This window comes from Rhinoderma darwinii, chromosome 8 (genome assembly GCF_050947455.1).
Source record: "Rhinoderma darwinii isolate aRhiDar2 chromosome 8, aRhiDar2.hap1, whole genome shotgun sequence".
In the NCBI taxonomy this organism is placed as follows: domain Eukaryota; kingdom Metazoa; phylum Chordata; class Amphibia; order Anura; family Rhinodermatidae; genus Rhinoderma; species Rhinoderma darwinii.
Window position 1 is genome coordinate 109,650,466 of NC_134694.1, and position 26,358 is coordinate 109,676,823.

Genomic DNA, 26,358 nt, shown 5'->3' on the forward strand with positions numbered 1-26,358 from the left:
AGTGAGGGACACTCACTTCAGGAGACTCTCTGATCTCTTACCGGACTTCAGCTCCATGGAAGAGGAAGAGAAACTCTACATCCTGCTGGGTGAAGAGGAAACCACAGTGGGCACAGCGGCACAATATGTCACTGCATGCCATGGACTGAGAGAGACATGATATGCCATGGACTTGTATAACCCCGACCCTAGATGTGTCCCTATCCCCAAGCCCTCAGTCCCTATCCCTCATTCCCTTACTTCTTACTTGCTTTGGCAATGCTAATATGTATTTGGTCCTGCCAATAAAGCTTCTTTGAATTTGAATTTGAATTTGAATTTGATAGATAGATAGATAGATAGATAGATAGATAGATAGATAGATAGATAGATAGATAGATAGATAGATATGAGATAGATAGATAGATAGATAGATAGATAGATAGATAGATAGATATGAGATAGATAGATAGATAGATAGATAGATAGATAGATAGATAGATAGATAGATAGATAGATAGATAGATAGATAGATAGATAGATAGATATGGGATAGATAGATAGATAGATAGATAGATAGATAGATAGATAGATAGATAGATAGATAGATAGATAGATAGATAGATAGATAGATAGATAGATAGATAGATATGAGATAGATAGATAGATAGATAGATAGATAGATAGATAGATAGATAGATAGATAGATAGATAGATAGATAGATAGATAGATAGATAGATATGAGATAGATAGATAGATAGATAGATAGATAGATAGATAGATAGATATGAGATAGATAGATAGATAGATAGATATGAGATAGATAGATAGATAGATAGATAGATAGATAGATAGATAGATAGATAGATAGATAGATAGATAGATAGATGATAGATAGATAGATAGATAGATAGATAGATAGATAGATAGATAGATAGATAGATAGATAGATAGATAGATAGATATGAGATAGATAGATATGAGATAGATAGATAGATAGATAGATAGATAGATAGATAGATAGATAGATAGATAGATAGATAGATAGATAGATAGATAGATAGATAGATAGATAGATAGATATGAGATAGATAGATAGATAGATAGATAGATAGATAGATAGATAGATAGATAGATAGATAGATAGATAGATAGATAGATAGATATGAGATAGATAGATAGATAGATAGATAGATAGATAGATAGATAGATAGATAGATAGATAGATAGATAGATAGATAGATAGATAGATAGATAGATAGATAGATATTAGATAGATATTAGATAGATATTAGATAGATAGATAGATAGATAGATAGATAGATAGATAGATAGATAGATAGATAGATAGATAGATAGATAGATAGATAGATAGATAGATAGATAGATATGGGATAGATAGATAGATATGGGATAGATAGATAGATAGATAGATAGATAGATAGATAGATAGATAGATAGATAGATAGATAGATAGATAGATATGAGATAGATAGATAGATAGATAGATAGATAGATAGATAGATATGGGATAGATAGATAGATAGATAGATAGATAGATAGATAGATAGATAGATAGATAGATAGATAGATAGATAGATAGATAGATAGATAGATAGATAGATATGAGATAGATAGATATGAGATAGATAGATAGATAGATAGATAGATAGATAGATAGATAGATAGATAGATAGATAGATAGATAGATAGATGATAGATAGATAGATAGATATTAGATAGATATTAGATAGATAGATAGATAGATAGATAGATAGATAGATAGATAGATAGATAGATAGATAGATAGATAGATAGATAGATAGATAGATAGATAGATAGATAGATAGATAGATAGATAGATAGATAGATATGAGATAGATAGATAGATAGATAGATAGATAGATAGATAGATAGATAGATAGATAGATAGATAGATAGATAGATAGATAGATAGATAGATAGATAGATAGATATTAGATAGATAGATAGATAGATAGATAGATAGATATTAGATAGATAGATAGATGATAGATAGATAGATAGATAGATAGATAGATAGATAGATAGATAGATAGATAGATAGATAGATAGATAGATAGATAGATATGAGATAGATAGATAGATAGATATGAGATAGATAGATAGATAGACAGACAGACAGACAGACAGACAGACAGACAGACAGATAGATAGATAGATAGATATGAGATAGATAGATAGATAGATAGATAGATAGATAGATAGATAGATAGATAGATAGATAGATAGATAGATAGATAGATAGATAGATATGAGATAGATAGATATGAGATAGATAGATAGATAGATAGATAGATAGATAGATAGATAGATAGATAGATAGATAGATAGATAGATAGATAGATAGATATGAAATGTATAATGCCTGTAAGATATATATATATAGATACTATAGGTAAGTTTGCCATTTCCATTGTTATATCTGTCACATTTGGAAGCGTACAGTCACCCACATCCCTGACAGGCATTTCCCGGCACCACTTTTCATTTCCAGGTTTGTATCATTTGGATATTTTTCTGAGTTGAGTGCTGCTGACATTTCGGAAGCTTTCCTGGTATTGGGTTTGGAGAGGAGGGGGCACTGTTGCTGCCAGTCAGCGCGCTGCTGAAATGTCAGCCTGTAAGTAAATTAATGGGCTCCGGTCACACTGATCTTCTGAGACATCTGTCGTTTCACTTACAAACACTTTGTGAGAATGGGAATTGAACGACGTAAGGGGCGAGATCTCATGGATTTGGGTTTGTAGCCCGTCTGATGTGTGCCCTCAAAACAGATAAAAAGAGTTAGCAGCTCTGTATTAACATCCACATAGGAAAGAATAAATGTCTCCTCAGCTCTACTGACCTTTTCCCATAGTCAATAAAAAGGAAATCACCAAAGGGCCAATGTCTGGGTTAAGTTGTTTGCGTGTCATTCATTGACAAGTGTCCTTTAATACTTTAATACCTCCGTCCCGCTCCCCTTCTCAGCTTCTGGAAATGCCAACGTCACAATCTGTTTTTTCCAGTCGCCTCTGTCTCTCATCCAATAGAAGAAAAGTGCAGAAAAGGACGACTTTCGGTCCTATCACCACATAGGAAACATCAGGGTTGGAGTTTTCAAAAGCTTCTAGTCTCAATAAATTACGCCTTTCAGGCAGGGTCACTTTAACACATTGGCAGCCCTGGGGGCAAATATTTTATGATTCCCACCCCCCCATGAATATTGTTCATCTACCGATGTCTACAAAGTCATTAAAACCTCCTAAAAACGAATATATCTATTTTGAAAGGTTTGGACTTTCAGGTGACGTCTTATAGTCAGAGTCGTTCATTCTCCTCTCTTCTCTATCCAACCCAGACCGCCATGAAGACTTCCTCCAGCCATAACATCTTTGGCTCCATTCTTTTTCAGCCCCCTCCCCACCTATTCCCAATCCTCTACGCAAACTCCCCATCCGGCTGCTATCCCCAATTCTCTACCAGTTGCTACTCCATTTGCCCCCATTACGGCACCTGCTGTGTTGAACAAAGCTCCCAAATATTGTACTTCAGAAATATTGGAACAAATTATAAAATTCAGCAACAGATATATTGGTGTCATAAATATACTTACCCCAAAAATAATAGTGCCACCCAGATAGTGACCCCAAAAATAATAGTGCCCCCTATATAGTGCCCCAGACAAAAGTGGTGACCCAGATGGTAATAGTGCCCCACCCAGTAAAATGGCTCCCTGATGTTTAAACTGTGTCCCGTGTCCTGAGGACATCGATAGAGTTGAAAATTGGGTCGCCACCAGAGGGCGCACTGTGGATGAACTATTTGTCCTATGGTTAAAGGGGCTCAGGTTTAAGGGTGAGTCTCTTATGGCCCCAGGCTTTAGTAATGGACACCAAAGGTCCAACTGAAGAAAACCCATTTGGAGGTGACTTTGGAGCCAATTACTTGCCACTAGGTTCTATTTCTTATGGGCTTTTTCCCAAAAAAACTATTAGATCTTATTGATGATACGTCCTGTATGTACAGTGATGACAATGAGGTTTATGATGCAATGAATAGTGGACGTGCACATGTTCTGTATAGATGGAGAATAGGCTTCAGGATCATCTCCCCTGGCGGATCCAGGGAACCCTAGTTTGATGATGCCTCCAAGATACTGTAAGTGGCATGTAACATGGGGGTTACTAGAGTGGTTCCCCTTTAAAAAGAATATAAAGGCAGACAAAACAAAATTCAACCACAATGTCACACACAACATTATGGTTACTATTACTTTAAGAGGCACAATACGCTTAGGGGTTACAGCCCTCAAATGAGGTATAAAATCTTGGCAGTTTCAGTACACACGAGGTGGCGCAATTTCTTAGCGTTGAAAGTGAAGTAAACATATAAAACACTGGACAAATTTAGAATTATTCTCCACGTCTAACAGAGACGACACCCAGACTACGTAACCTCACACTGTCTATCAGGTTCTCAACATCCACCGTGCAACTGACGACAATCCCTCTGACTCGTCTAGCCCGGATCTCCAGGGTTCTCTCTGTTGGCCTCAGTTCCCTGCATCTCGAGGGTCCAATAGGCAATCTCACTACGGGACAATCAGACCACTTCTCAGGTCTGCTCCTCATGCCCTCAGTCACCAAGAGAATAGGGCAACCTTCTCACTAGGGCCGTGACTCTCAAGGGCTCCCACTACACCACCCCTCCTACTGTCTACTCCACCCAGTCCAGTCTTATTCAGGACTGCACTACCATCCTTCTAAATCCTCAGCAGGAACTAACTCCAGCCTTTCCCGGGTTTTAGCACAGTACCGATCACCCGTCCACTGGTTCCCACAGCCCAGGCAGACTCCCCAGAGCTTACCACTCTAGGGTGGCCGTACTCTTTAGTCACCCCCACTTCAGTGGTGGCCTACACGTACAACTATAGGCCTACCCCTTGGGCGGATAGATTCTATTAGCCCACAGATCACTGGTGGTCACTTTGTTAGCTCATCATCTGCTCCATGACCCGCGTCCCAGCTATTGCTTGGCAAAGCAAACATACTGTTCTCCTTAGAGATTTCGTTCACCCTTAGCAGATGTCCCCTCTCCTCAGCTCTGCACAGGCCTTTCCATGACATGTCTCGCCCTTCGGTCCACCTCCGCCTCTCCACAGAGGGACACGCCTGCTGTCACTGGTGACCTTGTCCAGACCTTCACTATGCAGACCTCCAACACTCAGGTCTAACACCACATGCAGTTACAGTGCACTCTGCCAAATGGCACCAAGCCTTCTCTCTATATATGCTCTCACTGTCCCAACTGATCGCGAGGTGGCACAACACATAAGCGTCACTACGCTCCGTCCCCAGCCAGCACTAGGCTCTTTCTGGGCTTTAAATTTTTCCGTACCTCCCATCACTATTTCCCAGAAGTCTCTCATCCTCCGCACAGTCACAACACCACCCATATCATAATGCCGCATGGCACCGCGGCCTGTCATCCAGCAAAGTACATAAAGAGTAACATCTGAGAAAGTTCTAAAGTCCAGAGCTCACAGAGGATTGTCTACATTGGGTACAATTGTAAAAAAAAAATAAAAAAAAAATTGTGTAGAATAGTGGTGGAGGGCTCCTGCTGCAGTCAGTTGCCTCACAGTCAGAGACAAGTCTGATCTGAGGTTTGTGGGAATGTGGAGGGACTGATGTAGAATATGTATTTCTCACCATTTTAATGGTAATAAAAGACAAGACAGTATCAAAGGAGAGCAGAAAATTAAGGAAAAATTGATAAAATTGTTTCTACATTTAGTGTCAGCTTGCCGACTCATGACGGGCATGTTCATCATGCTGATTGCGTGGGTACTGTTACTTTGCCCATGCGATCAGGAGCGGCGAAACAGCTATACACAAAGCCGTAGCCCCGTTCTAGCGGCGGAGATCAGAGAAACCTCTAATCGTCGTTTTACCCTTTATATGCTGCGAACAAAAGAGATTGCTGCATTATGTATAAAGGGAGTCTCAAGAGGGGACACCCCTTTAAAGGACCCTAGGGCCGCCCAACCATATTTCCTGTTGTTAGGGCATACTTAGTTATGCCCTAATAACTGCCTATCAGGCTAATGAAATGCCATCTAGATATATACCAGTACATTATAGTTAAAAAAAATCTAAATTCAAAATCCCCCTATGGGATAAAAAAAGAAAAGAAAGTAAAATAAATAAATAAAAAGTAATATAACAAAAAACACAAAAGCACATTTTTACAGTAAATAAACTTTATTCAATACAAGGCCCCATGAACACGGCCGTAAAATCATCCGTAATTGCGGACCATAAGTGCGCTCGCAATTACGGACCAATTCACTTCTATTGACCACGGATACCTTTCCGGTTTATTTACGGGATGGTGTCTGGGCCGTAGAAGTGTACCGCAAAAGATAGGGGAATGTCCGTTCTTTTGCTTTTCACAGACCATGCTCTCATATGGGCGGCCGGCTGTGCCCGCAATCGCGGACCGTGAGAATGGGGCATAGGTCCAAAACAAAATAATATAGACATATTTGGTGTCGTCACAACCGTAACAACAAGTACACTAAATGTATAACATAATTTATGATAAGCGGTGTATGGCGTAATTTTTTTTATAGAAACTGCTGCAGATTTGCTATTTTTCGTCATTTTTGCCAAAATAAAAAGTTACATAAATTAAATGCTAATACATATGTACTAAAAAAAAAGGCACATAAACAGAGTACAATAACACATCATTTTCATGCCGCAAAAAACAAATCCTCATACAGCTGCGTCCAACAAAAAATAAAAAAGTTAAGACCGTTTTAATGCAGAGGCAGAATCAAAAAGTTGTTCTTTTCCTCAAGGTCAAAATTGGCCCGGTCCCCAAGGGCTTAAAGAGCTTTCACATTTAATTGTGATATTTTGTTCCATAAAAAAAAGCAAAATGATAGAACAGTTATTAACACAAGATATGATGGCTGAGGGGGTAACACTTCGCAGGACTAGGGTCCCAGGGTTCAATACAACCAGGAACAACCAGGGACTTTTCTGTGGGTTTCTTCCGGATACTCCGTTTTTCTCCTAGCCTCCTAAAACAAACTGTTAAATTAGATAGGCAGATGTATAACTCCAGTGTCAGACTACACAGGGTTTGTTTGTAGTCTGTAACCAAGGAGACACATAGGTCTGCATAGGAGCTGTAGATACAAAACGGTAGGAGAATTTTAATCATGATTATTTGCAAAGTTGCTTCATTTTTTATTTTAGATGCATTGGAGCGATTCTAAAAATAAAAAAAAAGGGGGACATTGCTTTAAACCACTCAGCTGTTGTACACACATAATAAGTACATACATTTCCTGAAATCCTCTGTGCTGTTACCTAAGGCATTCTGATAATTATATTGACAACAATTTATTGTACACTTTCCAAAACTGAACAAGTGGAGGATAAAATATAATAACAAAAAGAAAACCTTAAAGTAAAAACATGGAATGAAATAAATGAGGGGGTGACCAGGAGAGGATGACTCTGTGAATTTGTTCAGTAATGAGATGAACGTGTTACAAGAATTTACATTCTGGTCTTTGTAGGAAGCGGTCTAGAAACATTTCTTCCTATGAAAATTGTTTTTCCAATTAATAGGGGGGAAAAAACAAAAAAGTTAAAAAGAAATAAAACCTGCTCAGAACGTTTCTTATTCTTCAGCAATCGGGAAGGAGCGTGGTCATTAACATATAATCAAACAACAGTCTCTATAGACGAGACTTATTTCTAACAAGCAAATGTATATACTATATTTTATTATAAAACAATATCCTGTGACATAAATTTTAAAAATAGGCAGTACTGCCATCTAGTGGGGAAATACTGGATATGCACAGAACAATCTGACATTTTCTAAAAAAAATTGTGATGTTGCCCTTAGCAACCAATGATCATTTATTCTTTGTTTATGTGCAATCATCTAGTTGGTTGGTTGCTATGAACAGCACAAGTTTACGACATAACCTACATTAGTTATTTCTAGTAACTCCACTCCAGGGACCCCATAGTCACTGTAGGGGCGTCTTCTGTGATATGGATGCCCCTACAGCTGTGGTTTAGGATTTTACTTGTAACTGATGATTGGTTTGGCATATCCAAGTATCTATGGCCCTACGTCAGCTATAGCAGACTCTCTAAATGTTCCTATATGGGAAGTATAGTCCAAATTGTAACAGGTGTGTACTACTGTAAAGATGATGTTGTACAAATACTATGTATGATTGGTGGGGGTCTTAACCCCAGGACTCCCACTGATCAGCAAAATGAAGAAGAAGCACTGGAGCGCCGCAGATCCTTCACTGCAGTACAGCGGCCTCCATAAGAGTGTGGCTGTGTCTGGTATTGCAGCTCAACTACACTTAGCCCCATTCATTTGAATGGACAGAACTGCAGAACCAGGCACAGTCACACTACAATAAAGGAGCTGCGGCGCTTCTTTATTTTGCTGATCAGTGGAGTTTTCATGTGGTCACTGGGGCTGGCATTAGTGGGGTCAGCGGCTGAAACTTATAAAGGCTCCAGTTGGCACTTATGGGGGCACTGTGACTTTCTCGGAACTTACACTGTATTTACGCTGCCAAATCCATGTCTGGATGAACCCTCAAATATGCACATTTTGCCGCAGATTAATTGCGCTATTTCCCCAAATTTGCGGCAAAATCCACCACTGAATATTTCCACCACATCTGAACGTGCCTTTAGGTGGCGAGCTGGACCATGGGCCCCTATGATGTTAGGGCCCCGCTGTGATTGTATCCTCAAACCACCCCTATAGCTTTAACACTGGTTAGCAATGCAATGAAGGGTGAGATAACGGAATAAGGCCGGTCAGGTATGGGATGGATTAGGAAATGAGAGGAAGAGGAAGGGTAGAGATTAGCGGTGAGGCAGGTAATATGAGAGCAGCAAGAGACGGAATAGCTGAATAGCGGAACATTGGCTTCTTATCACCGCTCTACACTGCAGATAAAATTGTCTGTTCTATAGCAGCGATCCCATAAGGCCTGTGCTTGTGTAATCCATCTTCTTGAAAGGCTTATCCCGGTCTGTTTTGTCCGTGCCGCTCAATTCTTAAAGACCTCAACTGGGAATTTATTTTCCAGCTTTTATTCCTAAGTTAATGTCCTTTCTAATGTGAGCGGTTTATTTCCCGACTCTTCAAGGACTAGAAAGTAGGGACAATGCACAAAACACAGGCAGAAAGCTGTAAAACAAGAAATACGCAAGAGTGGCGCCCCCTCCTGGATCATGTTTTGACACCACTGCAAATTCCCCGGTGGACCCTCTAAAGTTGTGTATCTGCTGCAGAATTTCTGTCCGTACTTTCCGTGTGGAAATTCAAATCTCATCCACACACTGCGGCAAAAATCAGAAGAAAAAACGTGCGCAAATTGACCTGTGGTGCAGATTCTGAATCCGTTGCATGTCAATCCAGATGGAAATTCTGCAGCAAATACGTAACCTGTTCCGGGGCCCTTAGGGTTTGTTCACACAGGTCGGAACATTTAAGAACTTGGCATTATATGATTATCACATATTATTTAAGTTCAGCCTAGATTCTTCCTAGGTTCTGGGAACCAGTTTTGCTGGAGCTGCGTACTTGTAACGGCAGGGTTTATATTAGTTGATGGGAGCCTGTGGCCAATAATCGGCACCTCAAAGGGGCATCATTTTTATTTTGCGTTGCCTTCCCTCCTGTCTATTGTCTGCCTGGCTGGCTGGATGGTTCCGCTAGTCTTGGAACCCATGTTATGCCGAAAAAATTACCACCAACAGCGCTTAAGGGGTTATTCCCAACTCGGACATTTATGGCATATTTACAGGATATGCACAAGGGCCCGGGTGCGACTGCAATATCTGCACCCCTCTAGCTATGCACCTTACCAATAGTTCATGAGTTGAGTGGGGGGGGGGGACTTGAGAACTGGGGTTGAGGAATGCTGGCCTAGAGGACATGGTCCTTGCTATAAGGTCCCACTTATCTGTTGAGGGGACTTTTCTGTTCCCGGCTGTGACCAGTAACCACAGAGGGTTCTAAATGGGTTGCCATTGGGTAAATGCACACTGCTGTATTGTCTCCCCTGCATTTTTTTAAAAGAAGAAATGGGCAAGGATGACATTTAAAGGGCAAAGTTTGAGATATTATTTCCCAGCTGACCGCTGCATTATACAGCAGTAGCCCAGCCTTTATAATAGCACCCATGACATGATGACCAGTCCGCACCAGTTTCCCCTCCCCACACTTAGCTTACGGCACCCGAAACCTCCGACACCCACACTTTGCAGATATTATGGAGATATTTTTACTAAGAGTGTCTTTGCTTTAGATCTCTGTGTATTTTACTGATTCATGGTCTAATGATCGTAATTAGGCAACAAGAACACCAAACAAATTTCAATAAAAGGCCTCGCAACGTTCCTCGGCTTGTTGGTTTTATTTCCAGCGGGACTTGCACATAATTGTAACATACATTTCACTATATGCAGGGTTCTCATTTCTTCAATTCTTCCTTCCCATCCTGTTAATAGCAGAGAATACTTATGGGATTCTATATTGTGCAGTTATAGTTTATTCCTTATGGAAGAAGATGATCTTACCACCTGCCATGTACATAAAAAACTATACTCAGCTTTGGACAATCCCTACTTTTTGGGAGGAGTCCTTAACAAAAAGCTGATCACAAAGTGTCCTCCTGCTGGGTCCCCTAGTGATCATCTGTAGTTTGCGGCGATACCTGGGCAGTAAGTGTTCAACTTCCCTACAGCGCCACCACAGGGGAAACTAAGCATGACAAAATTTTCATTGATCTCAGTAGGTTGTCTGTGTAATGCAGGACAGGACAGGTCCTCCAGAGGGAGAGACGCTCTTTATAACCACTCTCCACTCTGGCGAGGACATAAGGATCCCGAAAAGGGGACCTTCCTCTATTACATCAGAATTCCCTTTCAGGGTATAAGAAAATGGGTTTTGTAAACTAGACAACCCCTTTAAGTAAAGCAAAACGGGATCCCACTGAAAATCTTCATATGTTCTTATTACAGTAAAATTTCTTTAATCTGGTACTAATTGTATTTGAAAGATGCCAAATTATTAACTATTCTGGATTATTGGTTTGTAATATGACTTTAAGGACAATAATTACTGACACCGGGATTATATTCGTTTTGTCTTTACTGAACATGCAGAAAATATGACAACAGTCAAAAACTTGAGCTCTAGGCAAAATATAACTGGTGCTCGGTAAACAATACAGTCTCTGCTTTTATCCGGCACTTCAATATAACACAGTCTCTTATAATCCGTAATGATTAAAATATGTTCTCTTTATCCGGTGCCTTAGGATAATAAAGTCTCTTAGCTTCCAGGTTTAGTGTAATGTGATCTTTGAGGTCCGGCAATGTAATACAATGCACTCTCTGATGATCCGGCACTTAATGGCTCTATGTTACCTTATGCTCAAAATGGCGTCTTCAGCTTCTTGCTCTAAACACTCTCTTCTTAACTTCAGCCGGATCTCCTTAACTTGGAACTCCAGTAAATGCGTGTCTGATACTTCACATTACTTATGCTCTGCTGCTGGCCAGAATGCTCTTTATCTTTTACAGTTATCTGAGTCACAATGTCTTCCTTACTTGCTACAGCTCTCTCAGTCCAGTCTCTGTCTCTTCCTGTCCAGCGCTTCTCAGACCTCTCTCCAGACACTTCCTCACTAGACCTCTCTTGTATATCACTCCACACACTAAACAATGTCGATGTACTAACCTCACAGCGCCCTCTAGTGGCCGGCCACAACCTCCCATTTCTCAATGCCATACAATCCTTTTGCTGGGTTACATCTTTTCCCCCATGTTTATCAGTTGCCGTCCCGGCAACTTGCTGTGGCGTCACAAATCCTTCAAACCTAGAAGGAAGTCTTCCAAAATTGGATCGCTGAGAATGACGTAACTGTGACAACTCTTCTTCCACAGGAGTAACATTCTCTTCTTGTACTTCACTGGTACTTTCTTGTCTCTCTGGTACTTGAACCGGCGGACTCCACCAACCTTCATCTACGGGAACGGGTGTTGCAACAGGAGGATCTCTAGTGTTTGCTTCTGGTTCACGACTTATAAATGTGCAGGGTCTCAGCATATTTCTGTGTACGGTTTTCAAAGGGCCACTACTACCCTCCGGCTTGATCACAAATACAGGAATATATGGATTGGGCTGACGCACCACCTCATACGCCAAGGTTTCCCACTTCCATTGCAGCTTTCCTGCTCTTCTTGCACCCTGGTTTCGCACGATTACTCTATCACCCACTTGCAAAGGTAGTTCCTTCAATTTCTGATTTACTGTAAGATCATGAGGCCCCAGTCTCTGCGCCACTAAATTATACATTTCTTGTACCTTGCGTCGATGACCCCACATCCAGGTCTGCGGAATCCACTCTTCTTGTTCTTCCGGGATAGGCATCATTAAATTTAGGGGACATCGTCCATTTCTTCCGAACATTAACAGAAAAGGAGAATATCCAGTAGTGGCATGTACAGTGTTATTATAGATCCAGATTAATTCTGCAATGTAGTCAGGCCATCTCTCTTTTTTTTGTTTTTCCAGTGTTCGCAACAACTGCAATATGGTCCGATTCATCCTTTCACAGGCCCCGTTCCCTTGAGGGTGATACGGGGTCGTGCGGGTCTTTTTAATCTGGTACAATCTGCATAATTCTTCTATTACTCGCCCCTCAAAACAAGCTCCTTGATCAGAGTGAAGCTGTGAAGGACATCCATAGGGTAAGATGAAATGAGTCCACAATCCCTGTGCCGCAGATTCAGCCGTTTGATCTCTGGTAGGTACGGCCACTGTGAATTTGGTGAAGTGGTCTATCACAACCAATAAATATCTGTACCCTTGTAAAGACTCATCTACTGTCAAATAGTCCATCATGACCAACTGTAATGGATAATGCGTCTGTATATGCCCCACCGGAGCTTGTTGTTCAGCCGCTCTGGCCAGGGTGCAATTTCTACAGTTCTGACACACTTTCTGTGCCACTGCAAACAGCAAAGGATGATAGTAGAATTGTTGCAACCAACGGAAAGTCTTTTCAGGACCATAATGCCCCTTTTTCTCATGCATCCACTTAACCGTACTTTCTAACTCTCGCTCCGGCAACACAGCTTGCCAGACGGGTCCTTCCATGGTCGGTAGGAATACTCGGCGGTACAATATCCCTTGTTTTACTGCCAATCTATCTCGTTGGCGATATATTCTCTGTCCCACTCCAGACAATCGCAATCGCTCTCGTTGATTGGGTCGGTATCTCTCTAGCACCCATCTTCTTACAGTCCGAATTTGAATATCTTGCAACTGCTGTTTCTTCCATTCTTCAGCAGTCCATTGATCGATGGTTTCTCTTATGGGCTCCACAGTATGCACCGGAGCACTTTGAATATTCTCACCTGGCATCTGATCATGTACTTCATTGGCAAGGAAATTAGGAGTCTCTGTTTCCTCTAACTCCTCTTCAGTCAGTCCTTCAGGCAAATCTACTGGATTACGGGACAGGGCATCTGCATTCCCATTAGCTCGTCCTGGGCGGTACTTCACAGTAAATTTAAATTTGCTAAGTCGTGCTCGCCAACGTTGCTCCATAGCACCCAATTTGGCCGAGTCTAAATGAACCAATGGATTATTGTCAGTCCATAACACACACTCTGCGCCCAGCAAGATATCTGCAAATCGCTCGGTCACCGCCCATACGACTGCCAAAAGTTCCAACCGGAATGCGCTATAGTTGTCCGGATTCTTTTCCCCATCTCTCAGCGTCCGACTGGCATAAGCAATGACACGTTCCCGTCCATTCTGCACTTGAGAAAGAACAGCTCCTAATCCTTTTAAACTTCCATCGGTACACAAAACAAATGGTAGAGAGTAATCTGCATACGCCAAGACAGGAGCACCAGTTAGTCGTCTTTTTAACTCTTGGAAGGCTTGTTCAACCTCTATTCCCCAAGTGATACTTCTCTTATGATCGACTCCCGGTTTGGTTCCATTCAGTAACACATATAGGGGAGCAGCCACCTTAGCAAAATTCTGTATGAACCGTCTGTAATATCCAATCAGTCCTAGGAAACTTCTAAGCTCTGTTACTGTCTTTGGTACCTGCCATTGTTGCACGGCTCGTACTTTGGCATCCATTGGTTGTACACCGTCTCTAGTAACCACGTGTCCCAGGTACTCAATTCTTTCTTTAAACAAGTGACATTTGCCCGGTTTTAGTTTTAGACCATGTTCTTCGATACGCGTAAGTACCACTTTCAATCTTTCCAAATGTTCTGTGAAAGTGGCTGAGAAGATAATGATGTCATCTAGGTAGATGAGCAAACATTCAAAGTTTAAATCTCCCAAACAAACTTCCATCAAGCGCTGAAATGTAGCTGGTGCATTGGTTAGACCGAACGGCATTCTCAAAAATTCGTATAACCCCATAGGGGTGATGAATGCAGTCTTTTCTCGATCTTCTTCTGCAACTGGTACTTGCCAGTACCCACTGGCCAAATCCAGGGTAGAGAAGTATTTGGCCTTACCCAAAGCCAGCAAAGAGTCTTCTATTCGTGGTAAAGGGTATGCATCTCTGACGGTGCAGGCATTCAATCGCCGGTAATCTACACAGAACCGCAAGCTTCCATCTTTCTTCTTTACTAATACTATGGGAGAAGCCCATGGACTTTTACTGGGTCGGATAACATGACTGTCTAGCATGCGTTTTAGCAACACTTTGGCTTCTTGATAAAAAGCGGGCGGAATGGTACGGTATCGTTCTCGTACCGGGTGAGCATTTCCCGTATGTATTTCATGTTCTAAAGTTGTTGTCAACCCAAAGTCTGCTTCATTCTTGGAAAAAGCCTTGGAGTGCTCTCCTAACACTCCCGCCACTTCATCTATTTGTCTGGTAGTCAAATCCGTTCCTTCTAAAGGTATTTGCTCCAGTAATCGCCTCCCAATGGTGTCATTAGCTTGAGTGGTGGCTTGACACACTGTAACCACAGCTACACTTTCACAAGGATAACTCACTTGCCAATCTGAACGGCTTTCCACTTGTTCCTCCCTCACCGGAAACACTTCAGCTACTAGTTCCCGGGGAAATAAGGTTACATTTTGTTTCGTGATATTAACCACTCGTAATAATACTTGTCCAGCCTGCACCTTGCATATCGACCGGGCCACGGCTACTCCTTCTTTCTGCAGAGCTGATTCAATTAACACAGTGGTGCCCTTTAACACTTTATTAGTACCCACTGGCAAGGGTAACAACATTTCATGGCCTGCTGGTACTTGTATACTTCGAGAGGCTGGTATCTTAACCAGTCCTACCCTTCCAGGCCAATTTAACAGTTCTCCATTAATGCGACAATGTTTTAAAGTGCGCTGTAAAGCCATTTGAGAAGGTCGTTGAGTGGGTATTTGTTTCCAGTATTTTGGGCCCAGCTCTTGTGACATTACTCCATCTAAGTCCCGCAATCTATTCATTCCTAGAATCACGGGAATTTCAGAGTCCATAGCTTTTTCTACTATGATAACCCCCTTTTTGTTCAAATCACGATTCCATATTGAAATGTCCATTTGTATAACTCCCAGGATAGGGATAGGTAAACTATTAGCTGCCTTGAGTCTTATCCAAGTGTCACTCTTCTCACATAACAAGGAAGGGAAATAAGTTTCAAACACAACTTTATCCATAGTGGTCACTTGAGATCCAGTATCGATTAAACATGACAACTCAACGCCATTGAATTTTGCTACGACGACGGGACATTCCCCCACTATATCTGTAGCATCTAACGCAGGGCATGTATCCGTGGACTCCCCTGTAGTTTGCCCCTCAACTACAGGTCGTTCTAGTTTAAATTCCTGCGATTGCTCTGATAGTGAGAACGCATGCAATTTCTAGCAATGTGTCCGGCTCGGCCACAATTATAGCAGATGGTAGGGTCTGGAGCATTCCTACCTGGATTCCTCCTATCTGCAAACGACTGTCTCTCTTGTGAGTATCGAACTGGAGTTCCAGGGTCAGGCTTATTAGTAATAGCGGCTTTCAACTCTCTCATGGCACCTTCCAATGACTCCATCCTTGCCTCCATGTCGGGGTTCTTCTTGGTTACAATTTCTGCTTGCCTGACCACCGTATCAGTGCTGGCCGATTCCTCTTTTTCCAATGCGATAGCTTCCGTCAATAATTGATGAATCGTCATATCTGGTTCTTTCTTTAACTTTTCCTTCAGAGTTCTCCTTAACGGTGGATTCTTGAGACCTATTACAAACTGATCCCGCAATACTACGTGTACATTGGTAAAGGACCCGGCTGATTGTTCTTCTTTACGTTGCAACATTGCCATTATTTCCTGTAATCCATTTGCAAACTGCGCCAGTGTCTCTTCTTCTTTCTGCTGGCGGGCAAAGAATCGCTTCCTTATCATGCCCTCAGAGGACGTATCCCCATACACATCATCTAATAGCTGCCGAATTTGTTCGAAGGTTTGTCGGTGTCGTGCTGGCTGTAACAAAACGGTTTTCCTAGCTTCTCCTTCTAAGGTACTTAGCGCCAATTCTACTTTTAAATGTGGAGCGACATTACAGAGCCGTGCCGCTCCTTCCAGCCGTTCACTCCAATCTTCCAACAATAGATCAGATCCATTAAACTTTGGCAAATGATTTAAGAGGGCTCCCACCGGTATCATTGGATGGGTCACACTGGATGATAATGTTGTCTCGTCCATTGTATCTGCATCCATCCTGCCGACTACGCCAAGTTGTAATATGACTTTAAGGACAATAATTACTGACACCGGGATTATATTCGTTTTGTCTTTACTGAACATGCAGAAAATATGACAACAGTCAAAAACTTGAGCTCTAGGCAAAATATAACTGGTGCTCGGTAAACAATACAGTCTCTGCTTTTATCCGGCACTTCAATATAACACAGTCTCTTATAATCCGTAATGATTAAAATATGTTCTCTTTATCCGGTGCCTTAGGATAATAAAGTCTCTTAGCTTCCAGGTTTAGTGTAATGTGATCTTTGAGGTCCGGCAATGTAATACAATGCACTCTCTGATGATCCGGCACTTAATGGCTCTATGTTACCTTATGCTCAAAATGGCGTCTTCAGCTTCTTGCTCTAAACACTCTCTTCTTAACTTCAGCCGGATCTCCTTAACTTGGAACTCCAGTAAATGCGCGTCTGATACTTCACATTACTTATGCTCTGCTGCTGGCCAGAATGCTCTTTATCTTTTACAGTTATCTGAGTCACAATGTCTTCCTTACTTGCTACAGCTCTCTCAGTCCAGTCTCTGTCTCTTCCTGTCCAGCGCTTCTCAGACCTCTCCCCAGACACTTCCTCACTAGACCTCTCTTGTATATCACTCCACACACTAAACAATGTCGATGTACTAACCTCACAGCGCCCTCTAGTGGCCGGCCACAACCTCCCATTTCTCAATGCCATACAATCCTTTTGCTGGGTTACATCTTTTCCCCCAGGTTTATCAGTTGCCGTCCCGGCAACTTGCTGTGGCGTCACAAATCCTTCAAACCTAGAAGGAAGTCTTCCAAAATTGGATCGCTGAGAATGACGTACCTGTGACAACTCTTCTTCCACAGGAGTAACATTCTCTTCTTGTACTTCACTGGTACTTTCTTGTCTCTCTGGTACTTGAACCGGCGGACTCCACCAACCTTCATCTACGGGAACGGGTGTTGCAACAGGAGGATCTCTAGTGTTTGCTTCTGGTTCACGACTTATAAATGTGCAGGGTCTCAGCATATTTCTGTGTACGGTTTTCAAAGGGCCACTACTACCCTCCGGCTTGATCACAAATACAGGAATATATGGATTGGGCTGACGCACCACCTCATACGCCAAGGTTTCCCACTTCCATTGCAGCTTTCCTGCTCTTCTTGCACCCTGGTTTCGCACGATTACTCTATCACCCACTTGCAAAGGTAGTTCCTTCAATTTCTGATTTACTGTAAGATCATGAGGCCCCAGTCTCTGCGCCACTAAATTATACATTTCTTGTACCTTGCGTCGATGACCCCACATCCAGGTCTGCGGAATCCACTCTTCTTGTTCTTCCGGGATAGGCATCATTAAATTTAGGGGACATCGTCCATTTCTTCCGAACATTAACAGAAAAGGAGAATATCCAGTAGTGGCATGTACAGTGTTATTATAGATCCAGATTAATTCTGCAATGTAGTCAGGCCATCTCTCTTTTTTTTGTTTCTCCAGTGTTCGCAACAACTGCAATATGGTCCGATTCACCCTTTCACAGGCCCCGTTCCCTTGAGGGTGATACGGGGTCGTGCGGGTCTTTTTAATCTGGTACAATCTGCATAATTCTTCTATTACTCGCCCCTCAAAACAAGCTCCTTGATCAGAGTGAAGCTGTGAAGGACATCCATAGGGTAAGATGAAATGAGTCCACAATCCCTGTGCCGCAGATTCAGCCGTTTGATCTCTGGTAGGTACGGCCACTGTGAATTTGGTGAAGTGGTCTATCACAACCAGTAAATATCTGTACCCTTGTAAAGACTCATCTACTGTCAAATAGTCCATCATGACCAACTGTAATGGATAATGCGTCTGTATATGCCCCACCGGAGCTTGTTGTTCAGCCGCTCTGGCCAGGGTGCAATTTCTACAGTTCTGACACACTTTCTGTGCCACTGCAAACAGCAAAGGATGATAGTAGAATTGTTGCAACCAACGGAAAGTCTTTTCAGGACCATAATGCCCCTTTTTCTCATGCATCCACTTAACCGTACTTTCTAACTCTCGCTCCGGCAACACAGCTTGCCAGACGGGTCCTTCCATGGTCGGTAGGAATACTCGGCGGTACAATATCCCTTGTTTTACTGCCAATCTATCTCGTTGGCGATATATTCTCTGTCCCACTCCAGACAATCGCAATCGCTCTCGTTGATTGGGTCGGTATCTCTCTAGCACCCATCTTCTTACAGTCCGAATTTGAATATCTTGCAACTGCTGTTTCTTCCATTCTTCAGCAGTCCATTGATCGATGGTTTCTCTTATGGGCTCCACAGTATGCACCGGAGCACTTTGAATATTCTCACCTGGCATCTGATCATGTACTTCATTGGCAAGGAAATTAGGAGTCTCTGTTTCCTCTAACTCCTCTTCAGTCAGTCCTTCAGGCAAATCTACTGGATTACGGGACAGGGCATCTGCATTCCCATTAGCTCGTCCTGGGCGGTACTTCACAGTAAATTTAAATTTGCTAAGTCGTGCTCGCCAACGTTGCTCCATAGCACCCAATTTGGCCGAGTCTAAATGAACCAATGGATTATTGTCAGTCCATAACACACACTCTGCGCCCAGCAAGATATCTGCAAATCGCTCGGTCACCGCCCATACGACTGCCAAAAGTTCCAACCGGAATGCGCTATAGTTGTCCGGATTCTTTTCCCCATCTCTCAGCGTCCGACTGGCATAAGCAATGACACGTTCCCGTCCATTCTGCACTTGAGAAAGAACAGCTCCTAATCCTTTTAAACTTCCATCGGTACACAAAACAAATGGTAGAGAGTAATCTGCATACGCCAAGACAGGAGCACCAGTTAGTCGTCTTTTTAACTCTTGGAAGGCTTGTTCAACCTCTATTCCCCAAGTGATACTTCTCTTATGATCGACTCCCGGTTTGGTTCCATTCAGTAACACATATAGGGGAGCAGCCACCTTAGCAAAATTCTGTATGAACCGTCTGTAATATCCAATCAGTCCTAGGAAACTTCTAAGCTCTGTTACTGTCTTTGGTACCTGCCATTGTTGCACGGCTCGTACTTTGGCATCCATTGGTTGTACACCGTCTCTAGTAACCACGTGTCCCAGGTACTCAATTCTTTCTTTAAACAAGTGACATTTGCCCGGTTTTAGTTTTAGACCATGTTCTTCGATACGCGTAAGTACCACTTTCAATCTTTCCAAATGTTCTGTGAAAGTGGCTGAGAAGATAATGATGTCATCTAGGTAGATGAGCAAACATTCAAAGTTTAAATCTCCCAAACAAACTTCCATCAAGCGCTGAAATGTAGCTGGTGCATTGGTTAGACCGAACGGCATTCTCAAAAATTCGTATAACCCCATAGGGGTGATGAATGCAGTCTTTTCTCGATCTTCTTCTGCAACTGGTACTTGCCAGTACCCACTGGCCAAATCCAGGGTAGAGAAGTATTTGGCCTTACCCAAAGCCAGCAAAGAGTCTTCTATTCGTGGTAAAGGGTATGCATCTCTGACGGTGCAGGCATTCAATCGCCGGTAATCTACACAGAACCGCAAGCTTCCATCTTTCTTCTTTACTAATACTATGGGAGAAGCCCATGGACTTTTACTGGGTCGGATAACATGACTGTCTAGCATGCGTTTTAGCAACACTTTGGCTTCTTGATAAAAAGCGGGCGGAATGGTACGGTATCGTTCTCGTACCGGGTGAGCATTTCCCGTATGTATTTCATGTTCTAAAGTTGTTGTCAACCCAAAGTCTGCTTCATTCTTGGAAAAAGCCTTGGAGTGCTCTCCTAACACTCCCGCCACTTCATCTATTTGTCTGGTAGTCAAATCCGTTCCTTCTAAAGGTATTTGCTCCAGTAATCGCCTCCCAATGGTGTCATTAGCTTGAGTGGTGGCTCGACACACTGTAACCACAGCTACACTTTCACAAGGATAACTCACTTGCCAATCTGAACGGCTTTCCACTTGTTCCTCCCTCACCGGAAACACTTCAGCTACTAGTTCCCGGGGAAATAAGGTTACATTTTGTTTCGTGATATTAACCACTCGTAATAATACTTGTCCAGCCTGCACCTTGCATATCGACCGGGCCACGGCTACTCCTTCTTTCTGCAGAGCTGATTCAATTAACACAGTGGTGCCCTTTAACACTTTATTAGTACCCACTGGCAAGGGTAACAACATTTCATGGCCTGCTGGTACTTGTATACTTCGAGAGGCTGGTATCTTAACCAGTCCTACCCTTCCAGGCCAATTTAACAGTTCTCCATTAATGCGACAATGTTTTAAAGTGCGCTGTAAAGCCATTTGAGAAGGTCGTTGAGTGGGTATTTGTTTCCAGTATTTTGGGCCCAGCTCTTGTGACATTACTCCATCTAAGTCCCGCAATATATTCATTCCTAGAATCACGGGAATTTCAGAGTCCATAGCTTTTTCTACTATGATAACCCCCTTTTTGTTCAAATCACGATTCCATATTGAAATGTCCATTTGTATAACTCCCAGGATAGGGATAGGTAAACTATTAGCTGCCTTGAGTCTTATCCAAGTGTCACTCTTCTCACATAACAAGGAAGGGAAATAAGTTTCAAACACAACTTTATCCATAGTGGTCACTTGAGATCCAGTATCGATTAAACATGACAACTCAACGCCATTGAATTTTGCTACGACGACGGGACATTCCCCCACTATATCTGTAGCATCTAACGCAGGGCATGTATCCGTGGACTCCCCTGTAGTTTGCCCCTCAACTACAGGTCGTTCTAGTTTAAATTCCTGCGATTGCTCTGATAGTGAGAACGCATGCAATTTCTAGCAATGTGTCCGGCTCGGCCACAATTATAGCAGATGGTAGGGTCTGGAGCATTCCTACCTGGATTCCTCCTATCTGCAAACGACTGTCTCTCTTGTGAGTATCGAACTGGAGTTCCAGGGTCAGGCTTATTAGTAATATCGGCTTTCAACTCTCTCATGGCACCTTCCAATGACTCCATCCTTGCCTCCATGTCGGGGTTCTTCTTGGTTACAATTTCTGCTTGCCTGACCACCGTATCAGTGCTGGCCGATTCCTCTTTTTCCAATGCGATAGCTTCCGTCAATAATTGATGAATCGTCATATCTGGTTCTTTCTTTAACTTTTCCTTCAGAGTTCTCCTTAACGGTGGATTCTTGAGACCTATTACAAACTGATCCCGCAATACTACGTGTACATTGGTAAAGGACCCGGCTGATTGTTCTTCTTTACGTTGCAACATTGCCATTATTTCCTGTAATCCATTTGCAAACTGCGCCAGTGTCTCTTCTTCTTTCTGCTGGCGGGCAAAGAATCGCTTCCTTATCATGCCCTCAGAGGACGTATCCCCATACACATCATCTAATAGCTGCCGAATTTGTTCGAAGGTTTGTCGGTGTCGTGCTGGCTGTAACAAAACGGTTTTCCTAGCTTCTCCTTCTAAGGTACTTAGCGCCAATTCTACTTTTAAATGTGGAGCGACATTACAGAGCCGTGCCGCTCCTTCCAGCCGTTCACTCCAATCTTCCAACAATAGATCAGATCCATTAAACTTTGGCAAATGATTTAAGAGGGCTCCCACCGGTATCATTGGATGGGTCACACTGGATGATAATGTTGTCTCGTCCATTGTATCTGCATCTATCCTGCCGACTACGCCAAGTTGTAATATGACTTTAAGGACAATAATTACTGACACCGGGATTATATTCGTTTTGTCTTTACTGAACATGCAGAAAATATGACAACAGTCAAAAACTTGAGCTCTAGGCAAAATATAACTGGTGCTCGGTAAACAATACAGTCTCTGCTTTTATCCGGCACTTCAATATAACACAGTCTCTTATAATCCGTAATGATTAAAATATGTTCTCTCTTTATCTTGTGCCTTAGGATAATAAAGTCTCTTAGCTTCCAGGTTTAGTGTAATGTGATCTTTGAGGTCCGGCAATGTAATACAATGCACTCTCTGATGATCCGGCACTTAATGCTCTATGTTACCTTATGCTCAAAATGGCGTCTTCAGCTTCTTGCTCTAAACACTCTCTTCTTAACTTCAGCCGGATCTCCTTAACTTGGAACTCCAGTAAATGCGTGTCTGATACTTCACATTACTTATGCTCTGCTGCTGGCCAGAATGCTCTTTATCTTTTACAGTTATCTGAGTCACAATGTCTTCCTTACTTGCTACAGCTCTCTCAGTCCAGTCTCTGTCTCTTCCTGTCCAGCGCTTCTCAGACCTCTCCCCAGACACTTCCTCACTAGACCTCTCTTGTATATCACTCCACACACTAAACACTGTCGATGTACTAACCTCACAGCGCCCTCTAGTGGCCGGCCACAACCTCCCATTTCTCAATGCCATACAATCCTTTTGCTGGGTTACAGGTTCGTCATTAGAAAGTATATAAGAGTTACTTATAAAAGTAGAGAGCCTGAAGATACAGTTCTATGCTAAAAAAAAAATTGCCAGATTATCAGATCTTCTCGATCATCAGACTACAGGAATTTCGCTGTGGCATCATTTTATTTTAAGAGGTCGCCTTGACGTGGCAACCCTGAAAACTAGAGATAGACCAGAATAACAAAGCATTAGATCCCATGGACTGTTGACCTAAACCAATGGTCACCAGGGATTAAAGTACAATACCAGTGGACACTTTCAAGAGATGGTACAACCATGGAGGCTCTGCTAGAGAACCAGGATGTAGGTGTTCTGCCATGAGCGCCTCGCTTTTAGTGAATCAGTTCTTGGAGTGCAAATGGGGCCATATTTTGTTCATGCACAATGGGATAGATAGACAGACAGACAGACAGACAGATAGATAGGATAGATAGGATAGATAGGATAGATTTTTTGATCTTGCACTCCTCCCATTCTGCCCTGGGTGATTTTAATTCGTTTAGTGCTGGATCCTACCATCCCCAGATATATGTAGGTTTAGTCCCAGTTCTGGGTGTATGTGCAGCGTAGGTTCCCACCTCATAGAGGTCGCCTTCACGTGGCAGGTGGGCTCACACAATTTGATCAAAATGTGTGCTAAGAACCTCCCTATTGTAAGTAGATTTAGCAGTAATGCATATTTATATTTAGTGGCTTAGGTGACATTAGTGTCCGCAGTGTGCGGTCACCATTTTCTTGTGTGCTGTGGATAGATAAGATAGATATATATGGGATAGATAGATAGATCGATAGATAGATCGATAGATTAGATAGATACGATAGATACGATAGATACGATAGATAGATAGATAGATAGATAGATAGATAGATAGATAGATAGATAGATAGATAGATAGATAGATAGATAGATAGATAGATAGATAGGTAGATAGATAGATAGATAGATAGTGAAGAATTTAGTTTTCATTGTACTTTAAAAGTATGGAATATGTGGGATAGAAATATGTGAGGACACAAATTTCCACTTCCCAAGAACATCCGAGGAGAATGACTTTGGACTGCACTTGTCTCTACAACATAATTCCAAATAGATTTACAGGAAGGAATAAGCAGCGATCCTCCTGATTCTGGGCCACTAGAGCCGGGAGACATTGTGCCGCTTATTGTAGAAGAAACGTGGCGTTATCTTGTAGACTCGAGTGCTGCCTCAGCATTACTGGACTTGCATCTTAATGATTTAGACATCCAATAATTCCCTGTATGATGAGACCGGATTGATCGCTCATGTTTGTGTCTTGAATGTTTCCTGAACTCGTCAGAACTTTCTTCCCTTCGTACGGCAGAGAACACGTCAATACACAGGCGGACGAGAGAGGTTTTGTTTATTAGTCAAAAACGATTTGCGATCCGACTCGGTAAATGTAAATTCAGGTCAATCTCAGCGGAAAAAAGCCAGACGTTCCTTCAGCCAATCTTCTGTCAGGTCACTGGTGGTCCTGATCTCAAACACCTGCACAAGGTCACGTTAAAGAAGAAAAAAGTTGCCAGGTTATTACATATAGACCTAAAGGGCATTTACACCTAAACTAAATAATCCACAGTAAACAGCAGGGGAGGACTGAAATCAATCTGGGCCCCCGGGCACTTAAAGGAACAGTGTCATGGCAAATAATTTTTTTATATGTTAAAGATGTTAGTGCTGTAATAAAAACGTTTATATTCATTTGTGTGTTTGTGTTTTACTGTTTCTTATTTTTACACTTTTTCTTCCCTATGGGGGCTGCCATTTTTTGTTCCATTTCTGTGTGTGTCGATTAACGACACACACAGACATGGAGTACGGCAGCCACAGTCCCATAGGGACTGTGAACGGCTCCCGTCCCATTCACGTCCGTGTACGGCGTCTGTGTGGGAACTGCGCATGCGCCGCTCCCACACAGTCCTATTCGAAATTGGCGCCGTCCGGCGCCATTTTCCTGTGGACCGGAAGTCGCGGCCGGACTGTAATATTACTACTTCCGGTCGCGGCTTCCGGACTTGTGCACATGGAACAGCGGCAGCAAAGGGAGCGGACAGGCCGGAGGGAGCCGCGGCGGCAGGAGCAGGTAAGAGATTTCAATGTATGTTAGTGTTTGTGTGTGTTTACTACTGTATGTAAACCTACTACACTGTGGGTTACCTCAAAAAATGGCGACACACAGTGTAGGAGGTTAAACCTTTCAAACCCCTCGTTTATCCCGGCTCTAGCCAGGATAAAGGAGGGGGGGATGCTGAGAGCTCACTAGAGCGAGGGCTTTTAACCCAATGTTGCAATGCTGCAATTTTGGGAACTAGCTCCATCTAGTGACCAAAAATGGGTAGTATTATAAATTTGAAAAAATTTATAATATTTCCTGACTCGCGAAAAAAATAAAAAAAATTTGTACAATGTTTAATCACCTACACACTAAATGTTTAATTTTTAAAAAAAAAACATGTTTTTAGGGCAAGACCATGCCTTTAAGGTCATGGTCACTACCCACCACCATTATACACTTTAATTATTGCTCTCACTAACCTAGCAGTTGTGGCCCCCCTCTGGCCAATTGGCCCTTGGCACTGCCTAATGCCTGAATGGTCAGTTGCCCCCTGGTAAACAGTATTTCATTGAGTCGCCCTCTTCAATCAAGTTGGATATATACTAATAGGGCCACTATTCCAGCTGGGGGACATACCCCTACATAACTAGTTAGATTTGCTTAATTGTATTTTATTAGATGTTATAATAACCAATTTATTCCATTGACATCATAAAGGGTCTCCTACCTTACTGACATCAGAAATTGTAAAAACTAAAAAATTAAAGGGGTTTTCCACTTTGAACAATCCCTGTATGTTGGAAGGGTCCTTCAAAAATACGATTAATCCAAGCGATCAACTGTAATCTGCAAAGGCACCTGGCAGCAAGTGTTTAACTTTCCTGCAGCGCCACCACAGGAGAAATTAAGCATTACATGGTGTCCATTGAAAGCAATCTGCTGTTTATGTAATGCAGAGTGTGAGAAAGAGAGACCATCTTTGTAGCTACTCCTCATCGGCTAATAGAC

At 42.3% G+C, this 26,358-nt stretch overlaps 1 protein-coding gene across 1 annotated transcript in view; it reads right to left on the reverse strand.

Moving 5' to 3' along the window:
* Window positions 1-24,637: 24,637 nt before the first annotated feature.
* Window positions 24,638-26,358, reverse strand: part of GMFG (glia maturation factor gamma) — a 36,489-nt gene continuing 34,768 nt past the window's right edge. Inside the window, exon 7 of the mRNA XM_075834471.1 lies at window positions 24,638-24,782. Within this exon, the coding sequence (XP_075690586.1) occupies window positions 24,711-24,782 (72 nt within the window). The 3' untranslated portion in view covers window positions 24,638-24,710. The remainder of the gene's footprint in view (window positions 24,783-26,358) is intronic.